The sequence below is a fragment of the Pochonia chlamydosporia genome, chromosome 6, assembly GCF_001653235.2.
Source record: "Pochonia chlamydosporia 170 chromosome 6, whole genome shotgun sequence".
NCBI classification, from domain to species: Eukaryota; Fungi; Ascomycota; class Sordariomycetes; order Hypocreales; family Clavicipitaceae; genus Pochonia; species Pochonia chlamydosporia.
In genome coordinates, this window is record NC_035795.1 from 241,883 (window position 1) to 255,011 (window position 13,129).

The 13,129-nt window shown below is 48.2% G+C and overlaps 6 protein-coding genes across 6 annotated transcripts; 3 read left to right on the forward strand and 3 right to left on the reverse strand.

Moving 5' to 3' along the window:
* Positions 1 to 975: 975 nt before the first annotated feature.
* Positions 976 to 2,785, forward strand: VFPPC_14638 (MFS transporter, SP family, sugar:H+ symporter; the record flags this gene model as incomplete). The annotated part of the gene is made up of 5 exons (XM_018292406.1): positions 976 to 1,530; positions 1,596 to 1,917; positions 1,990 to 2,261; positions 2,329 to 2,360; positions 2,410 to 2,785. 5 exons carry the CDS (start codon positions 976 to 978, stop codon positions 2,783 to 2,785), a joined length of 1,557 nt encoding a protein of 518 aa, XP_018141248.1.
* A 2,270-nt stretch (positions 2,786 to 5,055) lies between these two features.
* Positions 5,056 to 7,080, forward strand: VFPPC_09681 (AMP-binding enzyme domain-containing protein; the record flags this gene model as incomplete). Its single annotated transcript, XM_018288176.1, has 5 exons — positions 5,056 to 5,325; positions 5,389 to 5,896; positions 5,952 to 6,132; positions 6,195 to 6,976; positions 7,028 to 7,080. 5 exons carry the CDS (start codon positions 5,056 to 5,058, stop codon positions 7,078 to 7,080), a joined length of 1,794 nt encoding a protein of 597 aa, XP_018141247.1.
* A 288-nt stretch (positions 7,081 to 7,368) lies between these two features.
* VFPPC_09682 (acetyl-CoA C-acetyltransferase) lies at positions 7,369 to 8,713 on the reverse strand (the record flags this gene model as incomplete). Its single annotated transcript, XM_018288177.1, has 2 exons — positions 7,369 to 8,535; positions 8,585 to 8,713. The coding sequence occupies 2 exons, from the start codon at positions 8,711 to 8,713 to the stop codon at positions 7,369 to 7,371; spliced, it is 1,296 nt and encodes a 431-aa protein (XP_018141246.1).
* A 675-nt stretch (positions 8,714 to 9,388) lies between these two features.
* Positions 9,389 to 10,327, reverse strand: VFPPC_16502 (hypothetical protein; the record flags this gene model as incomplete). Its single annotated transcript, XM_018294255.1, has 1 exon — positions 9,389 to 10,327. The coding sequence occupies one exon, from the start codon at positions 10,325 to 10,327 to the stop codon at positions 9,389 to 9,391; it is 939 nt and encodes a 312-aa protein (XP_018141245.1).
* A 26-nt stretch (positions 10,328 to 10,353) lies between these two features.
* Positions 10,354 to 11,724, reverse strand: VFPPC_16501 (hypothetical protein; the record flags this gene model as incomplete). The annotated part of the gene is made up of 2 exons (XM_018294254.1): positions 10,354 to 11,013; positions 11,590 to 11,724. The coding sequence occupies 2 exons, from the start codon at positions 11,722 to 11,724 to the stop codon at positions 10,354 to 10,356; spliced, it is 795 nt and encodes a 264-aa protein (XP_018141244.1).
* A 221-nt stretch (positions 11,725 to 11,945) lies between these two features.
* On the forward strand, positions 11,946 to 12,925 carry VFPPC_09683 (3-oxoacyl-(acyl-carrier-protein) reductase; the record flags this gene model as incomplete). The annotated part of the gene is made up of 2 exons (XM_018288178.1): positions 11,946 to 12,232; positions 12,286 to 12,925. 2 exons carry the CDS (start codon positions 11,946 to 11,948, stop codon positions 12,923 to 12,925), a joined length of 927 nt encoding a protein of 308 aa, XP_018141243.1.
* Positions 12,926 to 13,129: the final 204 nt, after the last annotated feature.

Below are 13,129 nucleotides of genomic sequence, written 5' to 3' on the forward strand. Positions count from 1 at the left end.
ACTGGATGTACTTCATCACACCGAACACGCCTTTGTTTGCATATCACACAACCAGCTCGAGACCTTGGTCCGGATCGTCCTATGCGAGGTCTGCTAGCATTCGTCGTTCCCCTCGTCATGGCTGTAGCCGCAGTTTGTGACGGCGAAGCTTGGTGTGATGCTCGCATGACAGCCAGAATTAGATCAGCTCATTAGCCAAGTTGTCGGTTTGACCCAAGCAGACACCAGATCAAAGGATATAGGAAACACGTTGAGCTTAGGATAGTGGTGTTCATCACGCGAAGCACATGAGGTAGTTCTCACGCATCCCCGTGGAGGGGGATTTCTTCATCCAAAACTCCGTTCTACATCCGGTCTCAAGTTGGGGTAACCCCACGACATGGCCCAAAGTCTGGGGAACAAAACGTGGCGATCGAAAGGGCTGTGGGGAATAGCCCCGGATATTATCAACTGGTCTGACGGATTCCATGACTATTGGTCTATAGTGCCAAATAAATCTGCGGAGAACCATGCACTCCGTAGTCTCCGGGCGATGTCGTCTTCGACCAGTTTGTCCGACAAATCGGAGCTGACAAGCTGGTGCAATGCCCGACTATTCAACCGCCACCCGACTGGTGCTGTGTCTCAAGCGACGAATTGGTCGGGGTGGTCGCATCTGTCGCGTAATAGCTCACAGATGATGATACGGGCATCTCATGGCAACTCTACTGTCAGGCATATGATGGGTCATGCAAGAATTGTACATTGAGTTTTACTGCAACGCAAATAAACATCAAGTACTTGATTTTAAACACATAAAGTGACAGGTCTCGGATCCTTACGCGAGCCTCGACCCATAAAAGTATGCCGGCAGATGTGTCAAAACCGATGTTAGTTTGCCATTTCTGAGTTATCACCAACTCCACAACCTCAGAACAAAAGGAGTCATAGAATACCACACAATTTGCATTGTCTAAACATTGTCGATAATCGGCCATGACAGACACAGAAATGGAGTACAACATTGGCGGCAATCATACTGCGAAGAGACAGTTCCGAGCTTACAATGTTCTTGTCATTCTGGCAATGAGCTTCGGCTCGATCGCCATGGGCTACAGCGGCAGCGTCATTGGCGTCACATTGGGCCAGCCTTCGTTTGTTGAATACTTTGAACTGGAGACTCGGTCGAATGGTACGTCCCTGATTTCTGCTATGAACGGGTTGTTCCAGGCAGGAGCCTTTTTCGGCGCCCTTTTCATCTCCTACGTTGGCGACCGATTTGGTCGTAAAATGAGCATTACTGTTCCTGCCCTGTTGGTGGTAATCTCAGGTGCTTTACTTGCTGGCTCAGTTCATATCGGAATGTTCTTGACATTTCGTTTCTTCTCGGGCATGGGATCCTTTTGGTTGCTTGGCGCTATTCCCGTCTGGATGACAGAGATTGTGCCGCCAAAGAACAGAGGCTTGCTCGTTGATATTCACTCATGCGCCCTCTTGCTCGGATACGCTTCAGCCAGTTGGATGGGATATGCATTCTTCTTTGTCAAAAGTGTATGTTCTACTCCTTGTCAAATTCTGCAGCAACCAGCGGAAGAGATGACTAACAACCAATTTAGAGCAGTTCATGGCGTGGGCCATTGGCAATTCAATGCCTCCCAGCTCTAATTGTTTTGTCCGCAATGAGATGGCTACCGGAATCACCCCGATACCTGATTATGAAGGACAAAACAGAGGAAGCTCGCAAGGTTCTCGGCCGCCTTCACGAGGAGGAGGAAGCCAATTTTGAGTTCAACCAGATCGCAGCGCAGATCAAACTGGACAATGCGCTTCCGCATTCGTGGTCGTCCTTGATCACAAAGAAAAGTTACCGGATTAGAACATTCTATGCACTCGGGCTGGCTTGCGGTATTCAGTTTACTGGTGTGCTCGTGATCAATAGTATGGCGTAGTCCCGTTCCCGGAGCCATTAGCTGCTCGAACCGTACGCACATGCAACTGACAAGCGAACAGATTACTCGGCCATTATTTACAGTAGCCTCGGATTCAATGGTCCTACGATTCTCATCTACGCGGCGGGCTACAACACGCTTGCCTTTGGCTGCGGCTTCATCGCGATATGGCTCATTGACCTGTTCCCTCGAAACAAGCTCGTCTCATTTGGTACTGCCATAGTTACGTCTTGTCTGGCTGTCGAAGCGGCGCTTGTGGCCAATTTTCCTACTGGACCAGGCCAGAATAACGATGCGCTACGAGCAGCCGCGGCTATGACATTCCTCTACGTCGTAAGTTACATCTGCTGATATACGTCCATACTTGGAAATAGTGACTTATACTGACTACCTATTGCAGGGCTTTGCTCAATTGTTCCTTGACGGCACCCAGTGAGTACCGGAATTTTACTCAAATCTGTGCATGACTAACGGTCCCTAGATACGTCTACTTTGCAGAATTGTTCCCTAACCACTTGCGGAATAAGGGAATGACCATCGGAATGGCTGCCATTTCTCTGATGAACATCATGTGGCTTCAAGCTGCACCAACTGCATTTAAAAATATCTCTTGGAAGTTCTATCTCTGCTTCATCATCCCAGCATACCTATTTGCCATAGTATGCTGGTTCTTCTATCCCAATACCAAGGGACTAGCATTAGAAGAGATTGCCGCCTTATTCGGCGATGATGTGCAGCAAGACGCGTACCCTTCCGCAATTCATGCAGGCCCAGAGCACCACAACATGGAAAAAGACTCCCAAAACACCAGCGTTGGTACTGTGCATCGGGAGGATGCGAAAACTCACGGGGCTTAGCTATTGTCGTAATGCAATTACAGTTGGTCATGCAAAGTGCAGGTGGATTGGGTTGGGATTATAAGATCTTCTTAGAATAGTCCGGGATGGTATTATAAGTATAATAACTATGAGTTTTGTCACCAGATATTAGTTGTCATAACGGCGGAGTTGGTCTGCGACGCCGAAACTCGTACAAGCCAATTTGAAACCATGCCCAGGCTAAGTGAGGAAGTTGCTTCGAGAAATTTTAATTTAGAAACATCAGACGAATACTACGTGACCTGATTGCACATAATATGCATTTCAAGGAATTGGCTGCCCATATGAGGGGTGACGATTCATAACCTCCACCAAACAAACCAAACAAACACGTTTCTGCGCAGATTTAACCAAGTTGGGTAAAATATTAGTGCGTCTCCACTAGCACAGGACTGAACGGACATTAATTATTAATGCCATGCGATGTTTCCGACCAGTGGGCAGATTGATTTCCATGTAACCCCGACGCCATGACAGGAACTGACCCATCCAAGATTCCACACCCCCCAAAGCTTCAGATCATCCCCTCACTGTATAATTAGGAGCTGCCTCGGCATCAACAGGACCCTTAAGCACACCATACCTATACGCTGCCTTCTCACTTATTAACCGCAAACCCTGCCCTTTCCAAGATGTTGATGGAATTGATGAAAACTCCGGGCTACATTGACCCAGAACTGGAGAAGGTACGTGAAATAGACGTTCGGCATTGTACACGACCACTGCTTACGAGTTGGTAGATACTAGCCGAGAGCGGACCCGTCAGCTCGTTGAACGAGACTACTGATATCCATGCTCTCCGTGAAACACTTCTCAAGAAGAAACTGGCGCTCACAGCCTCAGCTGAGCCTCCCAGTGCAAGTATCCAAGAAACGGACCATATAGTCGCAACTCGAGATGGCTCGCAAATCACCGTTCGAACATATCACGGTCCAAAGTCAAAGAACGGCCCCGTACTTGTCGTCTTCCACGGGGGAGGTTGGGTCTTGGGCGGCCTGGAAAACGAAGCACTCTTGTGCCGAAAGTGGTGTACCACGTTTGATGGTGTGAGCATCAACGTTGACTATAGACTTGCACCAGAGCACAAGTTTCCCACAGCTGTTCACGATTGTTATGATACGATCTTATGGACGGCTCGCAACCCAAACAAACACGGCGGTGATTTAACCAAAGGCTTTATTGTCGCAGGAATATCCGCCGGCGCAAATATGGCAGCTTCATGTAGTCATCTTGCCAGGGATGATGACCTGAAACCAGAAATCACGGGGTTATACTTGGGCATACCCAGCTTGCTGGCCCCAGAAGCAGTTCCCGAGAGATGGAAGTCGGAATATAAAAGTCGTGAGGAGAATAAGGATGCGCCAATTCTCAACGCAGGAGCCATTGCGCTATTTAGAAGTACGTTTGCATTTACTCCGACAATTGATGCCGATACTACGTACACTTTGCTGAACTAATGGCACAGAACTGTATGAGGACCAACCCCTATCACCGCTCATGTCGCCAGCGGCTTGGCCATCCGGGCACCAACGACAACCTCCAACCTATCTTCAGGTTGCCGGAATGGACCCCTTGCGAGATGAAGGGCTAATCTACGAGCGGATGTTGAGTGACTCCGGCGTTGCGACTAGACTTGACATGTATCCGGGCTTGCCACATGGGTTTTCGTCTTGGTGGCCAAACTCTGGGTTCGGGAAGAAGCAGCAAGCAGACACTATTGACGGTCTAAGATGGTTGATGGAAGCGAAGGCATGATAGTAGCGCTAGTAGCAGCAATGATTACTTGCATCCTCTAAAGGGTTTTACTTTGCACACGTAGCCAGTCAGCACGCCACGTCGGATAAATGCAGCATGCCATGGAAGATGTTCCCAAGTTACTCCCGCGTTTGCCAAAGAGTTACAGCCGTCTTGATGGAGACGACGGACAGAGAACAATCGGTGTTAGTGGGGAGCTTTTTGCGACACCCGACACGACACACGACAATGTCCGACCGCGCAGTATCACTGGGATGTATGGCACGAATATTGGTAGATACCGCTTTTGGAACCTATAGTCCGGCTGAGAGCTATGTTAATGCGGCACCTGCGTTTCCAGTGCTCCGTTGTTGACGGCACTCATAGCCAAGCTGGCTGAAACGACCCTTCATTGCCAAGGTTCGCTGCTAATTAAATGTAATTTCAGCTCTTCTGTAAACTTGTCAAGCACCATCATCTCTACCTTGCAAATACCAATGGATACGAAGCAAAATATGTCTGTTGAAAGCAGACAAAGGCTCTCCGTCATCAGCGGGCCAACTGAGCCAGCACTTCTCAATTGGACTTTTAATGACTTACTCCAACAACGGCTCATACAACATCCAAAACAAGTCGCAGTGCGTTCCAAACATCAGAATTCACATCTCACTTACACAGAATTACACCAATATGCCGAGAACCTTGCTGCAGGGCTATACAATCTGGGTATTAGGAACGGTGACCGTGTTGGTGTATTGCTCGGCAATCGACTCGAGTACGCAATTGTAAGTTAATATCTCTGCTTTCTTGTTTGAAACATGACCACTGAGATACTAACATATCAGCAGATTCTGTTTGCATGTTCCAAGCTCGGAGCTTACTTCACCTTGTACAACTACGCATACACGCCGTCAGAACTCGTCAACGCAATACAAGCCACAACGCCGAAAGTACTCTTCACAACTCTGAAAACTTGCCGCTACAACTACGAAGCCGTTTTAGAAGACTTAGGCCAGTCGGCGGCGTGCCTGCGTCGAATTATTTTGCTTGATGATATTACAGGGACGAAAGTGAGCTCTGTATTGCCACAAAACTTTACTAACTACAAGGATCTACTAAAAAAAGCATCAGACGCCGACATTTTGAAAGTCAAAAGAGCACAACAGTTTGTACGGCCTGAAAATATCCTCAATTTGCAGTTCACTTCAGGAAGTACGGGACTGCCCAAGGCCGCGGCTTTGACACACTATGGCATGCTGAATAGCGCAAGATACATTGGATTGCAAATGAAGATACGGCCAACTGATAGAATCAACGTTCCTGTGCCGTTGTTTCACGCCTTTGGGCTCGTAATTGGTTCGTATTCACAACATGAACTTCTGATATGGCTGAAAACTTACACAAACTGTAGGTCTTTGTACGGCTTTCATGTATGGCAGCACTATTGTACTACCTTCAGAATACTTTGACGCGGCAGAAACTATTGTGGCAATCGATCAATACCAATGTACTGGATTATATGGTGTAAGCACCATGTTTGTGGACATGTTATCTCACCCCCAATTTAATTCCACGAAGCGAACATCGTTGCGGTGAGCCAAAAAGATCTCTTAACCCGGTTGCCAGGTATTTGATACGGAGGCTAACCAGATAGGTTCGGTTTAATGGCAGGTTCTGCTATGCCCGATGGGCTACTCAACCGTGTTATGAGCCAGTTTCCAATTCGGGATATTTACACCAACTGGGGCATGACGGAATTGTCGTCCATCGCCACAATGACCACAGCTGAGGATCCATTGGAAAAGAAGATGAAGTCAGCCGGGCGGCTACTGCCAGGATTCGTTGCCAAAATTGTAGATTCGGCAGCCTGTCCCGTTCCTTGGGGTCACCGTGGTGAAATCGTCGTCAGTGGCTTTGGAGTAATGCATTCCTATTATAACCAGCCAGAGCAAACAGCTCAAGCGGTTCGTCAACATGACGATGATTCTTCAAGTTCCCTCGATAAAATTGAAAAGACACCACCCGGCAATAGAAGATGGATGCATACGGGCGATGAGGGTTATCTTGACAGTGAGGGGTACTTCGTGATCACAGGAAGAATTAAAGATCTCATCATCCGAGGAGGAGAAAACATTTCGCCCCTTGAAATTGAGGCTCAACTCTACCAGCATCCGTGGATAAAGCAATGCGCCGTTTTTGGCGTTCCAAGCCCAAGGTACGGGGAGGAAGTTGCAGCTATTTTGGAGCTGAATGACACGGCCAAGAGACGGCTTTCGGACGACGAGGTTAGGGAATGGGTTCGGAAAGACCTTAGTCGGTATAAAGCACCGATATATATCTGGTGGTTGGGGGATGCTGTTGCCGGTGTGCCGGACGAGTGGCCGAAAACCGCAAATGGCAAGTTGAAGAAAGATGACATCAAGAACATTGGCAAAGGTATGGAAGAAGTTATGGCAAGTTGTCAATTCATGCTAACAGAGTTGTTAGACCTACTGAATCGTTGTGTTTTGTCTCCGGGGGTGTTGCGGGCTATGTTGTAAATGGACCTTGACGTAATATACATTCAAAAACATCAAATAGAGTCACAAGAGGTAGAAATAAAGTTGAATCCTGCATCTTCTTGAAATGGCCCATCCATGTTAAGAGTACTAGTGTAGCTGTTTTAATTTGCCTCTAATTTCATATTATGAAGAAAAGTTAACTCAAACGGAACGCGCCTAGATGCAGAGAAAGAGTCTAAGTTATATCCGTTGTCACATGCCTCAAGTAGCTGGCTCAATTGAGATTCACCGTACAGAAAACGATTTAATAACGGCCAAACACAAGCATCATTTCCTAGACTTTACATCAGAGTGTCGTACTCTTTGAACAATCATGGCACTCGCCGCTCCGCCACCATTACACAATGCAACAACTCCATATTCACCAACCTTCAACTGGTGAACTAGCGTCGTGACAAGCCGCGAACCCGAACTCCCAAGGGCATGTCCCAATGCAATTGCACCCCCCAGCACATTTACTTTGCTGTTACTACCAAGCTTCAGCAGCTTCTGCGTAATCTGAACCACAGACGCAAATGCCTCATTAATCTCCCACAGAGTGATATCCTCCACGATTAAATTAGCTCGGTCCAGGGCAATCTGAATAGCTTTTGCTGGAGCTACCGAAAAGTCAATCGGATCGACAGCTGCATCGGCATATGAGATTATTTCTGAGAGAACTCGACTCGATTGCCCGTATTGAGCGGCAAGCTCCGTCGATACAAGGACGACAGCGCTGGCACCGTCATTCATACTACTTGCATTGGCCGCCGTAATAGTTCCAGTGCCATCAGTTAAGAAAGCTGGAGGTAGCCGCGAGACTTTGGCTTCGTTCAAGCTGCGATATCCTTCATCCTCTGAAAGTTCAGAGGTACTGCCTCCCTTCCCCGTAATTTGTACGGGCTCAATTTCTTCATCAAATTTGCGCTCAGCCCAAGCGTTTTGCGCTCTTTTGAAGCTTCGTATAGCATAGTCGTCCTGCTCTTGTCTGGTAATGTTGAACTGTTTGATAGAATGCTCTGCACAATTGCCCATGTGAATCTGGTCGTAAACATCCCAAAGACCATCTTTGACCAGCCCATCTTCCATCTGAATGTTTCCGAAACGAGGATTCAATGTCGCGCGAGGAACATAATACGGTGCGCGTGTCATGCTCTCCATTCCGCCAGCAACTTGTGCCTTAGCCAGTCCGAGTTGAATGTTTTGTGCAGCCAGCATAATCGCTTTGAGCCCGGATGCGCAAACTTTGTTGATAGTAACTGCTTCTGTGGAAGAGCTTAGACCGGCATATATCGTCGCTTGTCGAGCTGGTGCTTGTCCTTGGTTGGCCTGTAATACATTGCCCAGATAGACATCCCGAATATGTTCGACAGGAACGCTGGTTTTGTGCAGAGCTCCTTTGATTGCAATCGCTCCCAATGCGGGAGCGGATAACGATTGCAAACCGCCATTAAACTTTTCAAGGTTAGTCCTTATTCTATTCAGATCGTTTCATTTAGCTTACCTTTCCTGTAGGCGTCCTTGCTGCACTAATGATATAGACATTGGTTCTGGACGAGGCACGAGCAGGTTGGTTTGCCATGTGCTTGTGAATTTGGCCCAGGCGCTGAGCAGCAATTTGATCCGAAGCCATGTTTACTGTGGTGATTCCGATATACAGAATTGAAGGCTTTTGGAATGGAAGTAGGTGCAGCTGTACCGCCCAGTTGTTTAGCTGTCTACTCTGAACGCCGGACCAACGCTTGACGAATCGAGCAAATATGAGACGCGCAACACGGCTAAGCGCAAGGTAGCAGTATTCCTTAGTTGCCGTGCTGCGACGTACACCTGATGATGATTGGTGCCGATTTAACCAAGCAGTTGTGATGCAGTCTGGGACTAGCTCAGCCTATCTCGGGCAACCCAGACCTTGATCGGGTCTGTCGGGTGTCGGGAGGTTATTCCCAGTCGGGTGTAAGATCCAAATGCGATATCCATGAGACTTGTATGCTATTTGTAATACAGATACAAGCCAGATTGCCTCTGTTATGTAATATTGCCGGTAAGATAGAACAATGGCATGTGGTTTCTCAACCGGGGAGTTGAGCCAACGGCGGACTCAATGCGAGAGTCGAGAGGTGTTGCGACTCGCGACCATGTATTCAGGTAGGATGCGATTGGCCAATGCTCTCATTCGTCTCTGGCAGGGACGTGGAATCGAATATTGAGCCTCCAGATAATGTAAAGGCCAAATAGCATCACGAGATTAAACAGCGTAGAACAGCACACGAGCGTGGCGTAGCGTAGCGAACCGATCGCATGTCCGACTTCAGTAGCTTCCGATGTCCTGATTAAAATTCCAGTCCGAAATATCCGGCCCAAATAGCTCCAAAATATCATCCTGGCAATCATCCGGCACATTCCACGCCATATCCCCTAACGAGTCGTTGCTCTGAAGTCCCCAGAATGCCAATGTATAGTCTTGTGGCGGTGCGATCACAGCTTGGTCAATAGCGTAATTCGATGTTGTCAGAAATTCGCCTTGAGCTTTGTGGGATTGAATCATGTTGGCTATTTCTCGCCGAGGTCCCGTCGATATTTTGCCAAAGTACGGGATAGAAATGGTCTGGGGAGACTTTTGGGAGATAGTCGGCCGCAACAGTAGGGCCAGAGCCTGCCGACACTGAGAGGCAATTTTGCAGTTATCTCGCTTCTCCAAGATGCCAAAAGCACCCTCCACATCTTTCAATATTGATGTTGATATATCTTCAGAATCGAGCTCACTGCCGTTACTCCGGGAGGGTGAGTTGCTGACAAGGAGCGCCACCGCAGCGGTAAATCCCACGAAGTCTGTTGTCTTGCAGTCAAACAAGTATCTTCCATTAAACATGGTCCGAAGCTTCAAGTATCGCCTGAGCAGGGACCGAGCAGCGCTGGCACATTTAAACCTGCTAACTGTTGCCAAGGGTGATTCGCATGATGCGTTCAGAAATGGGAGGTGGATATATATGCGCACGTGGAAGAAGAAGAACTGAATCAAAAGAGAGTCCACAAACTCGCCAGCTTCAGCTTCGCTCTTAACCTCTTCCAGTGGTATAGTCCACCATACTTCCGGAGCTAGGGCGGAAATTTTGTCCATTTGTTCATCTAGTTGCATTGAGTCTGCGATTGAAGGCTTCGTGGTGGACACGTTTCGATCAATGACGAGTCCAGCCAAGCTTGCCGTCTGATGAACGAAATGCGGTAACCAGTTTTGCGGTTCTCCCATATTAGAAGAATTTACTGAAGGCGTGTCTACATGTGGATCTTGGCAGCCATATGGCAAGCCAAGTAGGAGACTTGTAAATCGATCGCCATGGTATACTGCCAACCAAAGCCTTTGGCGGATTGCTGGAGTTCCTGATTTGAGGAGATGCAAACCCTAAATGCAAGGTTAATAAGAATGCCCTGTTGACCGCCGGTGCACGCTGAGGTACTCGCCATAAGCTGGGCAGTTGCAATGCCCTTTCGCCAAGTAAGCCACGCACGTCGTGGTTGTCCAACATCAGTGTACGTCTTGCCTAGGAGAATCAAGCACTCCATCCCTTCAACCGTAGCGGCTAATGAAACATCTGAAATAACAAGGTTGTCGACGAGTGAGATTAGCTGTGAGGAGTTGCCCACACTCCTGGCATAGGCTACAACGAGCGTAGCGACCTGGGCTGGGTTATTACTGGTGAACGCGTGAGAGGCAAAGGAGAGAAGTGACTCCGACATCTCGGCCTGGGAAATGGCACGAGTCTTTTGGCGGAAGCTATCCCACCAACCTCCATTCTCAGCAAATGTGGCTGTGATATCATCGTAGCTTGGTAGGGCTGCCCGGAGGGTTTTACAGATGGCTTCCTTCCGGGTTTTGGAACTATGTATGTTTGCGTGTTTCTCTGTAGACGGTCCAGAATGGAACTCGTGTGGGGGCTATGGTCAGGTTAGTTATTTTTGGTAAAGCGAGTTGACAGACGTTAACTTGCCTCGTCAGAGGTCAACATGGAGACAAACGGCGGGCGAGAAGACGTCTCTCCGGCTGGAAGATCGTCATGGATAGCCAGGTCGTAAGAGGATGTTCCTGTTGCTCCTAGATCGTATTCGCTCGACTGTTTCTTTATACTTTGATTCGTTCTTGGCGTATCGACCTCCCGACGATTGGTGGAGGCGGTGTTGGCGACATTGACAACTTGTGCCCTTTGATCGACGCACTCCTTGCCGTGCTTTAAGCAACGTGTACAAACGTCCTCGCCCGCGGAATATGTGCAGCGTATTTTCCGCCTTCGGCCTGATTGTTCATGGACTAGTTAGACCTTTGAATCATGAGAGCAGCTCATGCGACAAGAACACGCGTTGCCGTGCCTGAGAAGAAGCGGGCGAATGGGACAACTCTACTCACACTCAACACAACTCCGCGTGCCTTTTCTCATGCGCCTCCGAGATCCAGGGAGTGCATGGCCCGGCATTAGAGTCCCGGCTTTTGATGTCTTCATGATATCTTAGCAATACGCCACGAGCCAACGGAACCAGAATCTGAACTGTTGCCCTGAAAGCCGTGGCAGGTAGGGCAGCGACGGACGAAGGAGCGGCAATAGATGGTTTGGTCCCCATCCAAATGAGTGGCGTCGAATCGGAGTTGACCATTTCGTCCGATGATGGCTTCATCCGCTTCGTCCGTCCGTCTGTCTAACAGAATACAGAAGAAACGGTAATTTGAGCAATGGCTGTATATAAGTCAGATCAGTTGGTGAACTATATAATACGGTGTTTCTCATCTCAATTGAAATGCTCCGCTCCCACTAAACAACTCGACTCACAATATCACTTAAACTTTGCACTTGCTCTCCACCATCCTTCTAACAATCATGAGTCCTCAAGTTTGGCTAGTTACTGGTGCCACCTCTGGCATTGGAGCAGCCATTGTTGATTATGCACTTTCTCAAGGTGACAAAGTGATTGCATCCGGTCGCAATGCTCAAAATCGCCTTGGTCATCTTCAATCAGAGAATCTAGCGATACTTGAACTTGACATATCAGCCGACTCTACCGAAATATCGAAACAGGTCAAATCAGCTTGGAACACATTTGGCCATATCGACATTTTGATCAACAACGCCGGCATGTCGGCAATGAAGAGCGCAGAAGAGTCCAGGTAAGCATCACCCCAAGTCGAAGAGCCACACCTTGCTAACTTTCCATCTGTAGTGAGGAATTTGTGAACAACATGTTTCAAGTCAATCTCTTTGGCCACATGCGTGTTACTCAAGCCATCCTGCCATTCTTTCGAGCTCAAGGCCACGGCTGTATTGCCTTTACATCATCTAGCACTGCCTGGGCTCCCCTTCCCTTCATGGCACATTATGCTGCCTCCAAGGCGGCTCTCAGTGCATATGTTGAAGGGCTCTACAAGGAAGTCCGGCCTCTTGGCATCCGATGTGTGGCATTTGAGTGCGGAGGATTTCCTACCAACCTTGGTCAGCCGAGAGGACCAGCGGATGCCGGTTTTGGAAGCGTGAAACCCTCCATTGAAGCATATGGTCCAACTTTTGACTCTCTTATGGGCAAATTCGCGACGAACCCGTCTGCACATATGCCTGGAGACATCAAGAAGGCTGCGGCAACGGTATTTGATGTCGTGAAGAGGCAGGGTGTTGTTCTGTCGAAGCCTTGGGCAGTAAGGGTGCTACTTGGGTCCGATGCAATGGGATCAGCTAAACAGAAGTGCGAAGAGCAGCTCGCTTTGATAGAAATTTTGAAGGATGTTAGTGTTGGCACGGATCGGGACGGAGCGGATGGTGCGACGGCTAACAAAGAATTGTTTTCATTCACCACCATACTAGAATAGCATGTTGAGAACTCGTTGTGGGCTGTGTGTTGTTTTTCTTGCAGAATTAAGATTTCAGCTATAATAGAATACAATCTTTCAGTTAGTTTTAAGCCGTTTATGTTTTCTTCTTCTTTTCCATTCACATAGACGTGAGGCGACAATAACACTGGCTTACCCTAGACCCCCGGTCAGAATTCCAATTTTCATCTAATAACAAGTACG